The sequence below is a fragment of the Bubalus bubalis genome, chromosome 5 (genome assembly GCF_019923935.1).
Source record: "Bubalus bubalis isolate 160015118507 breed Murrah chromosome 5, NDDB_SH_1, whole genome shotgun sequence".
In the NCBI taxonomy this organism is placed as follows: Eukaryota; Metazoa; Chordata; class Mammalia; order Artiodactyla; family Bovidae; genus Bubalus; species Bubalus bubalis.
In genome coordinates this window covers 40,389,171-40,408,075 of record NC_059161.1, presented here as the reverse complement: position 1 = coordinate 40,408,075, position 18,905 = coordinate 40,389,171, and the positions used below count along the sequence as shown (strand labels likewise).

Here is an 18,905-nt window from a genome sequence, read left to right as displayed (position 1 = left end):
AGCACTTGTTATATATGTACTTAGAATTTTGCATGGCTTATTTTACTTAAGTTTTTAAAAATGGAGAAGAATGGATATTAGATTATTTTGAGAGGTTGTTTGCAACATATATATCTTTTATCTTGCTAATCATTCTAACCAAGAGCTAGGTAGCATCTTTTTTGTTCATTCATGTCAATATTTGTTGAGTTCTTTTAATGTTCCAAGAACAGTTTTAGGTGCTAGGTGCTGGAGATATAGCATTGAATAAATAAAATGCTTTTATCTTGGGGCTTACCTTTTTGGAGAGGAAAGATAATAAGATAGATGTTAGATAAACAGGTTAAAATTTTAGGAATAAATCTAGCTCTTAAAATCAATGGCAGCCACCCTTCTAGTATCACTATGTATCATGAACATTTCATGTATTAATTAGTATTGTAAACATAAATTTATTTTTGATTCAACAAATATTAAATTCCAACTATATATCAGACATTGGATAAATGACAGTAAACAAACAAGAAACTGAGTCTCAGAAAGGACAGAAATTTGTCCAAAATCCAAGTAATTGGTAAATGGCAAAACTGGGATTTTGAAAAAAGTATGTGAAGCTAGTGAAATAATCTTGGTCCACAGACAAGAGCCATAGCAGAAAAGAGGTCAGATTCTTTTTGAAAGTAAAGATTCTTTTTGAAGGTAAAGATTCATTTTGGTAAACTTGAATTTGAGATATTATACCCACAGTGTGAGACTGTCAAGTAGACAAGTGAATTTACAAGTCTGAAATAAAGAAGAACAACTTGTGCTAGAGATAAATATTTAAGAGCTGACAGCATACAGGTAGATAATGTAATATTGATTGTGGCAAAGCTTGTATGCTATAGATTGCCAGCATTCAATTGGCAAAGTTGTCACTAGGTTATAAAAAGTGAAGATCTTGACCTGTTCTCAGACTCAGAGGATAGAAGTTAAGGTGATTTTGTGATGAGAAATGGATTATGGTAAGCCTCATGGGCAACAAAATTTAGGGTTTTTTTGTTTGTTTGTTTTACTTTTTAAATTGTATTTATTTAGAAGCTTTGACTGTCTTTAAATACTTGGAGAAACATTCAGCTGAGATGCAAAGTTGTATGCCATAAAGCAGTGGTTCTTAGGTACATTATCAAATGTACATAAGAAAAACCTATGGATCAGAGCTAGTTAAAAATTTGATTCCTAGGGCTCATTCCTAGAAACATTTATTCAGTGGAATATGAATGGGGACTAGGGATTTTTTTAAGCTTACTGGATAAATCTGATGTAAAGTTTAGAGACCTGACTTTGAAAAATTCTGCTATTGCTCACTGAACAAATTGTTCTGTCTTAGTATTGTAAAGATAGCTGCTCTTGGTGCATCTGCCCAGCAATCATTAAACCAAATAGGAATTTTTCCAGTTCTGGTGATGCGAGACAGGTAGCTTATTGACCCTTTACCCTTAGTGCAAGTTAATTAACAAGGTTCTTTTATTTCCTTAATTACTTTAACAATGTTCCTAAGAACAGGTTGATAGCAAAGGACAGCATTTAAGAACAGTAGGTGATGAAATGGAAGACAATAAATAAAGGGAGCCTAAAGGCTTTGCCCACTGGAGTCTGTCATCCAAAGTACACATGATAATGCTAAATTCACACCAACACACTCAAATTTGTGATTCATTTGTTCATTCAGCAGACAGTAAGAACTATGGCCCAGGCACTGTGGCGGACCTTGGACTCTAGTCACTGGATTCCTCTCAGAGACCAGCCCATTGGATAAGAGGAACAGTCCAAAAGTAGGTAGGGAAGATTTCCATTCTAAACCCACCAGTATACCACAGTCTGATTCTGTGTTGAGGCCCCTTGTGAACAAAATCTCTGTTCCACCACCACCCCACCACCCCCTGCGCATGGTGGTGGTGGTTTAGTCACTAAGCCATGTCCGATATCCCTGGACAATACCAAAGCTGGGTAGAAACAATCACCCTGGATGCTGAAATCTGAGATTTCCACATGCAACTGAAGAAATAAGGCTGGTTTATCCTAACGGGGCCTGTTTGTTGAATTTTCATTTTTCTATTGTCCAACACTTCCTGAATTCCTTGAAGCAGGTCCCATAAACCCTCAAGCCTGCTTCTCCAAGCAATGTAATGGGATTCACTAATACTGCTGTATTTCAGAGTAATAGCTCATCCAAAGTGTGTTGAACTCCTTAAAGTTGTTAACTGCTAACAGAAATCAGATTAAGATAAAATGAATGGAAGAGTCTGCATTTTACTATCTTGAGCATTTGCTTTAGATCTGTAGATAGAGCCTGCTTAGAGCTCAGCACTGGTTTTGTTTTTTGTTTTGTTTTGTTTTTTCTATAAAAGTTGAACTATTTCCATCACACTTCTCTAATTTTTCTTGACTATGTTCATTTCTAACAGTTTTCTTAAGTCTAACTTCTCTGAGCAGTGATTTTCCTCATCATCTGCCTTTTTATTCAGCTCTTATTGCTCTTTGTGATGATGTTGGGACTTTTTGCATTTCTGTGTTTTATTAAAGTTCTCCTAGATCCCTTTTTGACACACGAGAGTATAACTGGATGGTAATATGATTGGTACTTGAATATCAAAGTGAGACAATATCAAAGTGAGACAATATCAAATTGTCACTGCAAATATGCAGAATTTATAAAAAGAATGAAGGTAAGCTCCCTGTGCCACTCCTCTTAGACACTTTAGGAAGATCAAGGATGTAAATGAGGTCAGAGTCAGGAGGAGAGATTACGATAAAATTTATAAAGAGGGAGTAATAAAAATAGCTATCATCGAAAGACCACAAATAACAAACGTTGGCAAGGATGTGGAGCAAAAAGAACCTTCCTACACTGTTGGTGGGAATGTAAATTGGTGCAGCCACTATGGTGAACAGTATGGGGTTCCTCAAAAACCTAAACATAGAACTACAGTATGATCCAGCAATCCCTCTTCTAGGTATACATCTAAAGAATCAAAAGCACTGATTTGGAGTGCATGTATCATTTCAATGTTCATAGCGGCATTATTTACAACAGCCAAGACATGGAAGTGACTCAAATGTCCACCAATGGATAAATGGATAAAGCTGTGGTTTAACTATAATGAAATATTACTCAGATGTCAAAAAGAATAAAATAATACCATTTGAAATAACATAACCATTATCCTTAGTGAAATAAGTCAGAAAGACAAATACTGTATGTTATCATTTATATATAAAATCTTTTAAAAAAAGCAAATGAATAAACAGAAATAGACTTGCAAATATGGAGAACAAACTAGTGGTTACCAGTGAGAAGAGGGAAGGAGGGGCAAGACAGAAGTACCAGATTAGCAAGTACAAATTACTATGTATAAAATAAATAAGCTAACAGGATACATTGTACAGCACAGGGAATTTAGCCCATATAATATCTTACAGTGGACTATAATCTATAGAAACTTTGAATCACTATGTTGTTCACCTGAAAGTAACACAGTAAATCAAACTGTATCTCAAGTAGAAAACTTTTAAAAAATAAGTGTTTCATATGGGCAACAATATCTTTGATGTATACTTACATTCTCTAGATCACAAACACTAGCCTGATAACCCACAGATATGTCAGTTATAGCCTACTTACCAACATATACTTTATTATAGGTATAAAATTTAAACAACCATTTGAATAAACAAGGAAACAGTATACATTGAAAAAAAAAAACCCTGAAATCACAACACTAGGGAAATTTAAAGGTCATCTGTTGGTAGCTTTTGGTTGCAACTGTGGAGACCTCTGCTTGCCCAGAGAAATAACTAATAGGCAGGGCTATTGCTAAGCAGTATGACAATGTCACTTTCTCCCTTGCCTACCCTGAGTGTTCCAAGAATAAGGCAGGAACTGAGAGGCTTTATTGAGAAGGAGAGTTTTACAACAGTGGTGTGCTGGTGAATAGACTTTCCAAAAAGAAAAGCCCTGATTGCCAATTCCCATGGTATAAATAGTCCCACCATAGCCAATTTCAAGGATGACTATATTTCATAGCCAGAATGTGCAATTTTTGAAAATATAACAATCAGTTCTTAGGAGCAGGGATTCCCTAGTGGCTTATATGGTAAAGAGTCTGCCTGCAGTGCGGGAGACCTGAGTCAGATCCCTGGGTCAGGAAGATCCCCTGGAGAAGGAAATGGCAACCTACTCCAGTATTCTTTCCTGGAAAATCCCATGGACAGAGGAGCCTGGTGGGCTACAGTCCATAGGGTCACCAAGAGTTGAACACGACTGAGCAACTTCACTTTCTTATGAGCTAGTGCTGGCCCACTCCAGCTCACTGCTGCTTATAACTCAACAATGATTAACACCAGCAAGTGTCCATAAACATATGTCATATAACTTTAATTTCCTGAGAAAATACACAAATGCAAGAGGAACCAGGCATCCAAGTCTTTGGCTCAACAACTACTCAACAGATTTCATTAAAAAAAAAAAAAAAAAAGAAATACTAAGAAGCACCTTGGCCTCAGGCTTAGTTTGCTCCTAAGCAGACAATACAAATATTTTTAAATTAGCTTTATACGGTGATATTATTAACACACTGTAGCTTTTTACAAATATCCATAAATATCTTAAATTGGGTTATCACGTAATCATATTACATACCTTTCAACAAGAACCCATAAGCAGCTAGTTAATTTTGTAGCGTCCAAAACTTTAGCAGACCATTATTGAGTTGAGTGCTATTCATTATTTTTGGAACTTAATACATTTGACCAAGACAGTCTCTACAAAGTGAGAAAGGGAGTTCAGTTGAAGTCAGTCCTGAACAATAGCCCATGCTCCCTGGTCCAGGTAAGGAAAGGAAAAGAAGTCTTTGAGAAAGGAAGGCATTGGTGTAGCTTCCCTCTATCTGCCAAGAGAATATATACCCTCTGAAGATCTAATCTGCTAAACTTTATAGACATCCACATGAGAGCAGAAATACCAACCCTAAAGCTAAAATAGTGTGATACAGTGGGAAGCCCATGGCCCCTTGTTAATCATTCTTTCTGTGGGGTGAAGCAAGTTACCTATGTTCCACCTGCCTCCGTATACTCAGTGTTATAATTGTGCCAAAATACCTGCCCCGTTAACTTTCTAGAGTTGCCATGTGATATATGAAAGTACTTTGCAAACTGCCTAGCCAGCTAAAAATACGGAATCATGACATGAAAAAATACAGTACTGGTAATATAAATTTCTGTGGTTAAATCTTATGATTAGTAATGATTACTCTTTCTTTACCATCGGCCATGTTTAGGCGCATAGACAAACAAGTTCTCATGAAGCCCTATGTAAAGGTTCAGAATGACCCTTTTGACCAGCTGGTTTTATAAAGCACCAAGCATCCTGAGTGTGATTAAATTAAGAAAAATTCCACAATAAAGTGCATCCCACACCAATGCCACCTGTGTCTCTGTCCCCTCATGCCATCAAATGTAAAGTGGGGTAATGCTTGCATAGCAGTGGCCACCCTCCAAGTCTGACTACTTTTTTATTAGGAGGGTCTCAGAAGATAGGAATATGGGAAGAATGAAGTCAAGCAGTCCACAGTCCAGGAATATGAGAACAAGGGCAGACTACTGCCCTGGATCTTTTCTGCATACAAGATAAGACTCCTGTGGGAATAAGACTTCATTTTTCCACCCAGAGATTCAAGGGTTAAACAAAGACACTTGGAGAAGATTCTGTCCTCTAGCCACCCATATTCATTTCATGAACTAACAAAACTGTCTTTGCTGATCTAACATCAAGGGTTACCAAATGCCTTTTGTCCTTCTTCTGAGTCTCATTTATACAGGCATGAGAAAAGAAAATTCACATGCAAGGAGTTCTGTTTCTGTTGATTTGTATACTCAGATGAACTACAGAGATTGAAAATCTTCCTTGTCCAGCCTATGCACTGATGTCTCTGCAAGTGCTGAAGAGGATGAGGAAACCAAATCAAGTCTCTAGGAGATGAATTGGGGATTTGTAAGTAAAAAGATCCCCCAGTATGTCTTATTTTTCAGAACCTGATGCTCAGCATTGAATATCAAGTCTATTACATCTCCAGCGTGGAATTCATAAGCCCCTCCTACATTCTGGATCATAGAGTTGTTGGTTAGAGCTTGTATGGGGTCTTCGTTCTTACGCAGCTGCACCTCGAAAGGAGCTCGTCCCTTGTAGGCTGTATTGGGAGCCACTTGGCCATAAATTAAGTACAAACCATTCTGAAGTATCTTCAGCCTCCAGTCTGCTGTCTTATTCACACAAGAAGGCTCAGGAGAAGGCATTTGCCATTTTGAAGGTAATGGTCCTACAAGATATTTATAAGGGGGGAATGGGGGGAGAAAAAAAAAGAAAAGCATAGTTATTTAATTATTTCATCATCTTCCTGATAATAGTTTCTTTCCTATTTATAGGAAAGGTCTATACTAGTTCTCTCCAACCACAATTTTAAGTATCTACCACTCCCTACTTTGAAGAAATTGCCTAAGTTTATCTCTTGCTTGGGGGGCTCTAAGAAAATAAGTTTGGAATAGGGAAATGGGTTAGGGAATAGGGAAATGGCACTGTATCATTTGTCAATCAATATTTCTGAAATAAAAATAAGAAGAAAGGAACAGCATACTAAGATGGTGATGACAAGAGTTGGCAGTCCAGAAATGTATATTCATGTTTTTCTGTAGCAATACTATTTACTATGTATCACTTTATCAATGAGGCCTGCTCATCAATCTGTTTAAAATAGTGCTCTCCTGTCACTCTCTCTCTTTATCTTGTTTTAGTTTTCTTCATAGAAGTTGTCACCATCTAGCCTATTATAATTTAAGTTGTTTATTTATCAATCTTATACCTACTTGAATATAACATTTGAGGACAAAGGAAAAGTGAAGTTGCTCAGTTGTGTCCAACTCTTTGTGACCCCATGGGCTATAGCCTACCATGCTCCTCCATCCATGGGATTTTCCAGGCAAGAGTACTGGAGTGGGTTGCCATTTCCTTCTCCAGAGGATCTTCCCCACCTGGGGATTGAACTCTGGTCTCCTGCATTGTAGGCAGACACTTTACCATCTGAGCCACCAGGGAAATCAAATATTCCTTTATTTTGTCCATAGCTGTATCTTCAACACCAAAAAGACTTCCTACTACCCAGTATATGCTGAATTAGGTGTACTGTGTCTAAATAATGGTGCTTCAGCTTATAGGTATGTGTCATTCAAGATTCACTTGAGATACTATTATCCAAATCCTTAGCAAATAGCTACTGGTAAATTAACGAGTTAATACATGGAAATTATTTGGCTGTTTAAATAGAAGTATCCCTAGGTTATTGCTGTCACGGGGGATGCGAAAAGGATCAAGACTGATTTTTATGGAATTAACACATTTTCCTAATGTTCATTGTTTTTACACAAAGATGTAATTTCAGAATCCCAGAATGTGCAATACTTATCTGGTGTGTTCTCTAATGCTCCATAATTTTTGTTATGGGGGCAAAGCCTTTGTCAAATATTTAGAAAGAAACCTTGATAAAAAATATACTAAAAGAGATAACACATTAACTCAAATTCTTCTTTATATATAAATAACTGATACAAGGCTCTGAAGGAGAATGAAGGAGAGATCATCAAAGCAGAAAGCAAAGTCTCCCTGTTTCTCCACTGAATCCAGAGCCCAGTAAATTTCTTCCTGCTTGACCATGCTATAGATAATAGGCAAGTCACCAGGAAGAAATATCACTGGTTTTCATATTTAATTCTGTGAGGGGGGAGCCTCAACCTTAAAGTTGAGGTTCTCAACTTTTACCACATCAAGAGGGTATTTCAAACATATCATGAGGAGTTTCACTCCATTTACTAGAAAAAACAACAAATCAAAAAGGCAGACACAAGTAAAATGAGATTCCCTATACTCTCAAGTCAAGGAAGCCTGGCTATTTGTGCTGTACAGTAAAACGGGAATTGAAGTTGACTCTAGAAGTAGTCTGCTCTCAGCAGAAAATGGGTGTTTGATCTTAAACCAGTAAACAACCCCAAATGTATTCATTTTTAATTTTGTATGTATTCTAAAAAAATACCCAAAGGCTCAACTGTAAACCTTACTGTGTCTTCTAAGCAAGTACCAGGTCACTATAAAGGAAAGTGACTCAGGAGCTAAGAGGAGAGGTGAAAGGAGCAGAGAAGGGACCACTCCCCTCTCGTTTCTCATTTTTACACTTGGAAACAAAAATTGCACCCTACACTCACTCTAGTGGACACTAGCAATATGGGAAATGTGAGAAGGTCTCTGAGTCTGTCCCAGGGAAAAGTCGTAGAAATCTGAAACTTGTGCTTATTAAAACAATTAAAAAGAGCTGAAGCCTCAGCTCCTAGACAACTACATGATTAACAGTTAAAAACAGTAGTTGTAGGATAACTAAAATAGAATGCATCCTTTCTTAGTGCTGGAGCTTGCCTTTTGCAGCAAATAGTAAGAAAAGTGAAAAGGAGGCCTATAAGACAGTTCAGTCCAGTCAGTCATGCAGTCGTATCTGACTCTATGTGACCCCATGGACTGCAGCATGCCAGGCCTCCCTGTCCATCACCAACACCCAGAATTTACTCAAACTCATGTCTAAAACTCATGAGTCGGTGATGCCATCCAACCATCTCATCCTCTGTGAGACAGGTTACTCACCAAACTTCGCTACACAGGGTCCCTGGGCAGTCTGTAGGGGAAGAAGAGGAATTGGTCAGGATGGTGACAGTGTCACAGTTTTCTTGATTATTTAGAGGCTCAGATTCCTAAAGCAGACTTCTCTGCCCTAACCACATTAAAAAAAAAAATCCCTCCCTCCACCCTGTTTTGGATCTCTCTGCTTTCCTTTACAGATGACTGGCTCCTTCCTCTACCTTTCACTACACAGCTACCTTTTGGGTCTTCTAGGAGGAAGTTAAGAACTCCTTCTACCTACCTAATCTCCACCTACAGGACACCTATTTGATCTTGGATGCTCCTTCTCTTGGGCTATAGAAATTTTCTATATGTCTCTGCACCCCAGTGACTGCATATGATCCACTGGCATGTGAGAAGAAACTAACAATTTCCATTTATATTTATTTTAAATAAAAAATTAAGCTATAGAAATATTTATTAATGTTTCAGAGTGATAAAGTCTCCCCTATTTAATATTTAGATAATCATGCATCACACATAGTAATTGAGATAACCCTGAGGAGATCTCAGTTTCAAAATCTTGCAACACAAATTACATGCCACAGAAAGCTATCAGTGTGGTTGATTTTATAAGTACAGATATTTAAATACTAAAGGCTTTACGATACTTGGTAGTAAGATAAGGTATATCCACAAACATTTTTTGCGGGGGCCATGTAACTGTGCATTGGTTTTCTTACAGCAAACTGCTTAAGAGACTTTTTGAGCTTAAACAGGATGCCAATTTTTTAATAGGATTTCTCTGGCTACTATGCTAAATACATTAAAGAGTGGCAAGAGTTACAAGGTGTAAGCATCTAGGCAAGAAAGCATGGTGCCTCTGACCAAGGTACCAGCTGTGGAGATGATAAGTAATTGGAAATTGAGTGAACAGGAGTTCCTGACATGGATATGGATGAGAAAATGAGACAAAGATGACACCAAAATCTGGGCCTGAGCAATTAGAAAGATAACACTGTTAATGACTGAAATGAGCAAGATTTAAGAGGAGTAAATTGGGGGAAAACAATCATGAGTTCATTTTTTGGACATGTCAGGTTTGTGATGAGTATTAGATACCCAGGTAGGAGTGTCAAGAAGGCGACTGGGTCTATGAGGATGGAATTTAAGGAGTTCTAAAAAAAAAAAATTAATTTAGGAGCCTTCAGCGTCTGCATGGTAAGTTAAGATATGAATCTATATAAGAGCATCACATCAGTGATTATAGATAGGAAAGAGTATTGAGATATTGCAGTGTGTAGGGGTCAGGGAATAAGAAAGAACCCACAGAGGAGGCTCAGAAGGAAAGGCCACCTTGGTAAGGATTTTAATTATGAACTATGGAATTTAAGTTGTCTAAGGAAGGGAAAAAAGTCATGAATGGAGTGAGGGACTATTAAGTTCTTTAAAAAGGAACTTTGCACTATTGAATGATGGACTTAAATTTTAGTGTCATAACATGGTAAGCATACTCAAAGATGCAGTCTTCCATTTTGATCTATATGTGTTCATGAGGTGATTTTTCAGTTATGACAGTCAAGACCATGAATCAAGGTAAATTAGACTAAAACTTTCAATTTCTTGTATTAAAATGTGTTAAACTAAGATTAAGAAAATAAAAGAAACATTTATCAAATTACTAAAATACTATTTCAATTGTTTTATAAATGTTTATATTATATAATTGCATATTATACAAATACAATATTTTGGTAAAGCAAAATGTTTTTGCACTGTGAATAAACCACATTAAGCATATTACTTGGTTTATCCTTATAAACTTATATTGCATATCTTTTTAATATACAAAATATTATAATTTGTATAAGACTTAGCAGTTAGCATATATATTGGGATTGTAGTCAAGAATATTTTGTTGATAGAGTTTCTTAGAAGAGATGCTGAAATTCCATTTTGTTTAACCCATGTGATAGGGACTCCCTTAACTTCAATTTTCTCATTTATAAAATGGGGAAATAGCAGCACCTAGTCCATTTAGCTTGTTCATGTGCTCAAATGAGTTAAGTCTCATAAAGGATTTTGCCCAGATATTCTGTCTTGTCCTGCTTATTAAGTATTAGTGTTTTGATAATGATGTTGATTATAATGAAGAATGAAACAAAACTTCATGTACCTATACATTATACTAGCATTGTAAGCAAGAGAAACTAATGTCATCTATGGTCATTGCTTCAAAAGACACAAATCAACACATGAAGCAATTGAGTAACAATCTAAATATAAAAGCATGCCAAAAAATGTGCCATTGATAACATCTATGTTGTCTTCTGTCATGTATAAAGAGTGTGCGAAGAAACCTAAGGCCACAGACAAATTAATTGCAGAAATCTTGGCTATTGCATGGCGGGCTGCTTTAATGTCCATTTAGAACTACAGAAACCACCACTGTGATATTATGTCATTATTGTCACAAGTGAAAAATCTGTCTAATCACTAAAATCCTGTATTTGGCAGTGAGACACACTCTTTGGTTGAGGAAGTAGAATAGATAAGCAAGGAATACCCATTTTGTTAAGTCTTTATCTTCATTGTAAAGTCATTAATAATAATTGTATAAATATGAATCACTACTATCTACTAAGAGCCTACTATGATCAGGATTGTACTGTCTCTTAATTCTTACCACAACTCTATGAGATAACATTTTCATTTGCAGAAGAGGAAGTGAGAAGTAGGAGGATTATGTAACTAGCCCAAGGTCACGCAGCTGAAAAAAGGCCAGGCTGAGATCCAAACAGCCTGTCTGAGTCAAAAGTCTCACCCCTACGGCTCCAGAGCAGTTTGTATTTCTAATCCTGATGATGTTTGGAAGGAGTAAATATCCACTTATAAAGCAGTATATGAGTCCTGTTTAGTTAATTCATCTTTGCTTAGAAGGATCAGTGGCTCTTGTAACCCCATTTTGATTTAAGCTCAGATTTATGTGATTGGGTTAATAAGTAAACTTAATAATTATTTCTCCAAACCAACTCTAATCAAATCATCATTTGGAAATAGAATCTACTATGCTTATAAATACATGCAAAACTTCCCCTTTTGAAAGTATCCTTCATTTCACTGAAGCAGGGGACTCTCCTGAACATTTGGTTTCTTCTTTTTTTTTGCTGTGAAGGTATTTTTTATTTTTTAAATTAATTATTTTAATTGGAGGCTAATTACTTTACAATATTGTAGTGGTTTTTGCCATACATTGACATGAATCAGCCATGAGTATACATGTGTTCCCCATCCTGAATCCCTCTCCCACCTCCCTCCCCATCCCATCCCTCAGGGCCATCCCAGTGCAACAGCCCTGAGCACCCTGTCTCATCCATCAAACCTGGATGGGTGAACATTTGGTTTCTTAAGAGATAATTTCTGTAAGGTTATTTTCATGTAGGGGGCGGGGGACCATCTCCTTGGGCTCATAACTGATTCTTTCAGTGAGATGTCTTCTGAAAGAGAGGGAAGAAAGAAAAAAAGAATCCTCCCACGGAAATTTTTGTTGGTTTAAAAAGATCTGAGTCTTCCTGTCTAACACTTTGAATTAGTGCCTAGAGAGGTTGGAAAGTGGGATTTTGTATACAATAACCAGAGTGGAGACAAAAACAATGTAAACTCCAAGGTCATAGAGCATTATAAGGAGGTGGAAGTGGCTACCTAGTAATGACTCATCACCCACAGTCATTCAGTCCTCTTTTCCAAAAATACTAATCTGTGGCCAATAGGGAAAGAGAAGTGCAGGAAAGTAGAATATGGAAGCTAATATCATTGTACCATCAGCCAGTCATTGGCTTTTCCCATGGGAATAAAGCCTCCATGGCACCCTGTCAGGACAATATCCTGAAAACTTTTCAAAATTCCCCAAATTTGGAACAAACTCTGGGCTGTTTCTTTAGAAGCAGAACCTTTCACTGGGTAGCTGCATGTTGTCTAGGAGAGGGAATCCCAGAATAAGAGCTCAGACACAGGGGACTCATCAAGTTCAACGTTGGCAAGAGGTGTCCTAAATGCCTCTGGGAGTATGAGACCTCCTCCTTCCCTTTGCAAGAGCAGCTGTGTGACTCTGAGAAAGACACTTCTCTTCTCTCCCAGGCAGAGTCCCCAGTCACATGCAGGAACTGATGACACGGAAAACCTACCCTATGTTTTTCAATGTCATCAGGCTAATAGCATGTGGAGTGGTTTTGAGAAGGAAAAGGCACTTCCAAATTTAAGTTGTTGCTATTCTCACCCTTCCCTTTCTTCAGAAATTGAAACAAAGAATTCCTAATGACTTTTTTTCCCCCTGCTCAAAGCTTCACTGTCCAGAGAGTTCAGAGGTCTGCTTGGAACATTCCTTGAGACACTGGGGGATGTGGTCACAAATTCCTTTCTTGTATACCATTGTGTACAGTTACAAAATACAAATTAATGGGCTACTGTGTAAAAACTTGGCCAAAGCTCTGCTTGCCCTAGGTTAACATCAGCATCTTCTCTGTACTGTTTCCTCCTGTATCTTTTCTCAGTTGCTTTCAAATATCTTTAGTAGTAGAACCATATCTTTGAAATCTTAACTGGTCAATCTGTCCCTTAGAAAAATGTTTCTGCAGTCACTGTTTTCAGATGTACCCAGGAATTGGCTAAATCCTAAATTAAATAAGGCATTTATGTTCTTTCTGATCAACACTATGTAAACAACAGTCAGAAAAAACTTTTACTAAGAATCTAATGGATCTCCATTCTCTTCACTAGACCCATAATTTGGAGTGGAGCTCAGTGGGAAATTCCCGATAAGCATCAGGGGCTTCCCAAAAAAGAAAATACTTCCTCCTTCCTCCATGAAGCCTTCCCTGATCAACCTAGCCCAAAGTCATTGCCCCCCTCTTGACTCCCTTTATGTTCTATACCACCCTTAGATAAAGTATTAATCACTATATTTTATGGCTAGAAGGGACATGATGATGAACAAATCCATTTCCCTACCACCACTTTTCAGATGAAGAAGCTGAGAACCAGAAAGATTAAATGTCTTTCAAATGCATACAGCTAGTTATTGAGAGACCTAAACCCAGAATTCGTATCTTCTTACTCCTAGTTCAGTGCATTTCTCTTTTCAAAGATAGACTACACCATCTATTACTTACCTTACATGTCTCTCTCTTTCAAAGCTCTAACAATATTGAGTGACATTCTAACAACTAGACTTATCAAAAGAAAAGAGTACAATAAATCGTAACCTTAGATTCTGTTGTCTCCTTACCTTGAGTGGAAGAAAAGTAAAGATTAGTGCACTGAAGGAGCAAAGTAATAGCACAATAATTACTGTTGAGTAGAAGAGCCATTGTTTCCAGGATGGTCTCTGTGCTCCTTGAAGACTTGAATGGCTTAAAGGCATATTCTCCATGTGGCTCAAACTCATTGTCTGCAGGAATGAGAGCTGTGGAAAGCAGAAATTCAGGAGTGATGAGCACATGGTGCAACTAGTCAGTTTTGTAGAATAGTATGCTAATTAGTAGTGGGTGTGAGAGGCGGGGTTTTCCTCCTGATTCTGTGTGTTGGAAAATGATACTTCTAGGCTAAGTGCTGACTCTCACTTGGCACTAGGCCCAATGCACAGGGCTAAAAGCCAATACAAACACAGAGGATTAAAAGAAGAAAACAAGGGAAGTTAAAAGGGGAAAAAACTATTTCCTAAAACAAGAACAACTACGGAACTGGGCAGTATTACAAATTATTTCCAGATAATTACTCTTTGTAAGGAAAAAATAAAGTTCAAGATTGAGCCCTATTATACTCCAAATGTATATGTGTGAGGCAGTAGATTAGGGAGACTGGGATGCAAGGTTTGGAAAAAATAGTTTCATGGATTTCTAGGGCATAAAATGTGTTCATTCGAAGATAATCTCTAGAAAACACCAAGTGTATTACTAGAATTTAATTTTTAAAATGTCAACACAAGCTTAATTCTTTTATATCTCACCATTTAGAAACTCTGAAAATTCAATGCTGGCATCAAATAGAAATAAAATTATCATAAAAAGATATTTTCTTGCACCCTGTCCTCCAGTCTGAGCTTATACTCTATTCCAAAAACCTGAAGTTTTCATGCTGGAATCAAAAATACTGATTTATTGCAAAATTGAGGAAGTCTCCTGGTTCGCTGTACTCAATCTTTCCATCTATTAAATGGAATACCTGCCTTCTCCACTCACCTCTCCCCCCGCCGCCCCACACATAATGTCAGAATTATGTGCTAGAAAGAATAAGGGTTTTTAAATCAGACAGACCTAAGAGAGGCAGTTCTTATCTGCTCAGTGGCCTTCAGCATATTCTTCATTTCCTTCGTGGTAAAATTAGAGAAAATTTCCACTTCATAATGCTTTTCTGAGAATGAAAGAGATGTAAAGTTTTGGCTAAGAAGTGTTCCATAAGTGCTTCTCTCTTCACCCTTCTGAGAGATGTTGTCAAGACTGAATCGATTATGAAATTCTAGAAAAGAATGATTTTTAAAATATTTACCATAGGATGTAAGTCATCTGATGTTCTTTCAAATAAAAGTAGGTAAAGTATTTTGAAGAAAAAATTTCTAAGAATCAAAGTTGTTGTGTTTTTTTTTAATTAGGGGAAAAGCCTATTGAACATCCTCCTTTCTGAAAGAGGATGCTAAAGATAAGAGAACTTGAGGATGTCCCTGGTTGTACAGTGGATAAGAGAGAAGGAAATGGCAACCCACTCCAGTATTCTTGCTTGGAAAATCACATGGATGGAGGAGCCTAGCAGCCTGCACCCCATGGAGTTGCAAAGAGCCGGACACGACTGAGCAACTAACACATACAGTGGATAAGAACTCACCTGCCGATGCAGGGGACATGGGTTTAATCCCTGGTCTGGGAAGATTCCACATGCTGCAGAGCAACCAAAACCTCTGTGCTCCAGCCACTGTGCTCCACACTGTAGAGCCTGGGAGCAACGACTACTGAAGCCTGTGTGCCTACAGCCTAGCTCCACAATAAGAGAAACCACTCCAATGAGAAAACTGTGTACCACAGACAGTAGCCCCTGGTCGCCACAACTAGAGAAAGCCCGCATTTAGCAACAAAGACCCAGCACAACCAAAAATTAAATAAATTAAAAAAAAAAAAAACCTTTGAGAGGTGTATCACACCATTAATGACTGGGTGATAGTGGAGTGGGGACCTGGCCCTAGAGATACTGTCTTATAACCCATTTTTTTTTTAGTACCACACTAATTGCAGCAATATTTCTCACTGAGTTATCAAATTTAACTTGGCCCAGATATCTCTGAAGAAGAGTCACTGAATCACATGGGAATAATTTTTCAATATGGCAATGTTTTGTGGCTCTGTCCAGGATGCTGTGATTCAGAGACGAATAATAAACTGACTCTAGAAGAAATTGATTCATTCTACCCATAACTCTTCTCTTTATCATGTCTGAAAGGCATAAACACCAGCACAGAATTTAAAATTGACTACTGAAAAGGCAGACTATTTCCTTCCTGCTTCTCTGATTTGTTCCTTCTCCTGATTCCTCTCCAAATTTTAATTGGAATTGCCTCTGCTTACTCAATTCAGTAAATATTTCCTTAAATGAGGAACTGTTCCAAATATAATCCAGCTCCTTCTTCTGCCTTTAACCAAGGTTAGGCTCTCAAATATCCTGACTATTTCAACCTTCTAAACATATCTTTAAAATGACATGCTTATCTCAAGAAGAATATATTCAAAGCACTAGGAACTATGCTCAATACCTTGTAATAAACTATAATGGAAGAGAGAATGTTTAAAAAATGGAATATAAATATTTGTATATATATGTGTAACTGAATGACTTTATTGTATAGCTGAAACCAACACAGCATTGTAAATCAACTATATTTCAATGCAATTTTTTAAATAAAGAAATTAAACTTTGAACCAAGAAAAGAGCAAGAGACCTATTAAAAGAAGAGAGCTATAAAGAACTACCCAGTATGGGTAGTTCGGTCAACTAATTCCACAGAGGAGAAAATGAAGTCCCGAGAAAGAAGGAGACATACACGAGGTCACAGAACAAAACAGTGACAGAAGTAAAGTAGAATCCAGTTTGTTCCTTCCAAAAGAAAAAATAAAAGAATACATTCCAGGACTTCTTTCCACGAAACAGTTTCCAAAATGAATACCTTTCAGGTTAGGACAAGTGGCAGTAGGGAAGACTTTCAGAACTCTAAATTAATGAGTCATCATTGGTACCTTTTGGCTACAAACTCTCAGAATTGACATCTCAGGATCCTACAAGAAGAAAATGAACACTGAACACATGAAGCTTCTGTACTTATGGCCTGACACTGGCTCAGATACTTGGAATGAATTTTTTAAATTAAGTTCAATTAGCAAATCTATGCTGAATATTTACTCTCAGCCAACTACTGTGCTAAGAGCTTTGAGAGGTATTTAAAAAAAGGCACAGCTGTCAAGTAATTTGCTGCCCAACTGGATTTAAACCGTACATATAGGGAGACAGAAACCCAAGTGAATGCTAGAATACAGACCATCAGCAAACACAGATCTAAAGGAGCTAAAATAGTTGAGAAGACAGGTTGGAAATTATTGTTTGACCAGAGAAAAGAGGGAATTCTTTCTTGAGAGAGTGGTAAAAGTTGAGGTATAAGCATTACATAAATGTTAGAAATTTTAAAATGTGAACAAGTGACAAAAGACCAAACTTTTGAATGGATCTGGTAGTCTGATTCAAGAGCTGACAAATGAGGAATTTCAGAAAAACAAGTAAAAAAATGTTTTCTATATTTTTCAGATTAGAAACAGCATACAAGTTACGACTGATTAAGCAACTTTGTATTCACAGTTCTTTTTAATTCAGAATGAATTAGATACATAGAAACTTGGCTATGGTTCAGTCATTGACTGAATCACACTAAAACAAATTGGGCACCTAAGATGTGCCTTCTCTGTGCACAGTTACATTAGAATATCAAGCAGCCCTGTGTTGACATCACCATATATACAAATAATGAAACTGACATTCGAGAGCATGAATCATTTGCCCACATTGGTAGAACAGGGATTGAATCCCCAGGTATTGGACTCCAAAACACTTTTTCCACTCTTGGTGCTGAAATTTATCCAGTAGTTGCTGTGTAAACCGCATGGGATGCACATTGAAATCTGTGAGTATTATATGGACATCAGATTTCTCCAAAATCCTGTATTACTGAGGTCTGCACTCCCTACCACATGCCCTCTATACACCAAGCCATGCTTAGTTACTCATTCATGTCTGACTCTTTGCAACCCCATGGACTGTAGGCCACCAGGCTCCTCTGTCCACGGGAATTCTCCAGGCAAGAATACTGGAGTGGGTTGCCATGTCCTCCTCCAGGGGATCTTTCCAACCCAGGGACTGAACCTAGGTCTCCTGCATTGCAGGTGAGTTCTTTACCATTTGAGCCACCAGGGAAGCCAATACACTATTTACCATGGCTTGATGCTTGTGATAATGTATGGTGTAGCATATTTAATCAGAAACATTCCATGTGCCAGAATTCACAACTGCACAACTGATTTTGTCTACTGTGGATTTCAGAGTATTCACTGTTATGACAAATAAGGCCCAGTTGACTTGAAGATACTACATAAATAGATGACTGAATTGTTATTTAGTTGCTAAATCGTGTCCTATTCTTTTGCAATCCCATGAACTGTTGTCCACCAGGCACTTCTGTCCATGGGATTTCCCAGGCAAGAATACTGGAGTGAGTTGCCATTTCCTTCTCCACATAGATGATATATGATAGAAAATAAACAGACATGATACATAAATATGGTTTTAAACTTGGAATTTTATGAAGACAACAAGTCTCTGTTAAGACTGGTAAATGTCTACTCATAAAGAATTCTGCACAGAAGACCTTGATGCTGGGAAAGATTGAAGGCAAAAGAAGAAAGGGGTGGCAGAAGATGATATGGTTGGATGGTATCACCGACTCAATGGACATGAATCTGAGCAAACTTCAGGAGATGGTGAAGGACATGAGAGCTTGGCATGCTGCAATCTATGGAGTCACAAAGAGTAGGACACAACTGAGCAACTCAACAGCAACAACACTATACATAAATAAATACATATGTACATATAGAAATACATGTTTACATATATATACAAATTTACATATTATATGTACAATAAA

General features: G+C 37.4%; 1 protein-coding gene and 1 long non-coding RNA gene across 6 annotated transcripts in view; one reads left to right on the top strand and one right to left on the bottom strand.

Moving 5' to 3' along the window:
- The first annotated feature begins 1,687 nt into the window (after positions 1–1,687).
- On the top strand, positions 1,688–15,817 carry LOC123333695. Its single transcript, XR_006551157.1, has 3 exons — positions 1,688–1,797; positions 6,049–6,326; positions 15,321–15,817. It is a non-coding gene; the product is annotated as an uncharacterized LOC123333695 (long non-coding RNA).
- TNFSF18 (TNF superfamily member 18) overlaps positions 4,376–18,905 on the bottom strand; it is a 127,743-nt gene continuing 113,213 nt past the window's right edge. For 3 of the 5 annotated variants that reach the window (XM_044943007.2, XM_044943006.1, XM_006063043.4), the window contains 3 exons: positions 13,959–14,135; positions 8,699–8,729; positions 4,376–6,335 (listed from right to left, as the gene is read on the bottom strand). In XM_044943007.2, the coding sequence (XP_044798942.1) occupies positions 5,989–6,335; positions 8,699–8,729; positions 13,959–14,135 (555 nt within the window). In that variant the 3' untranslated portion in view covers positions 4,376–5,988. Of the gene's footprint in view, positions 6,336–8,698; positions 8,730–13,958; positions 14,136–14,985; positions 15,188–18,905 lie in introns of all 5 variants that reach the window. The other 2 variants (XM_006063042.4, XM_044943005.2) reach the window with 2 other exon arrangements.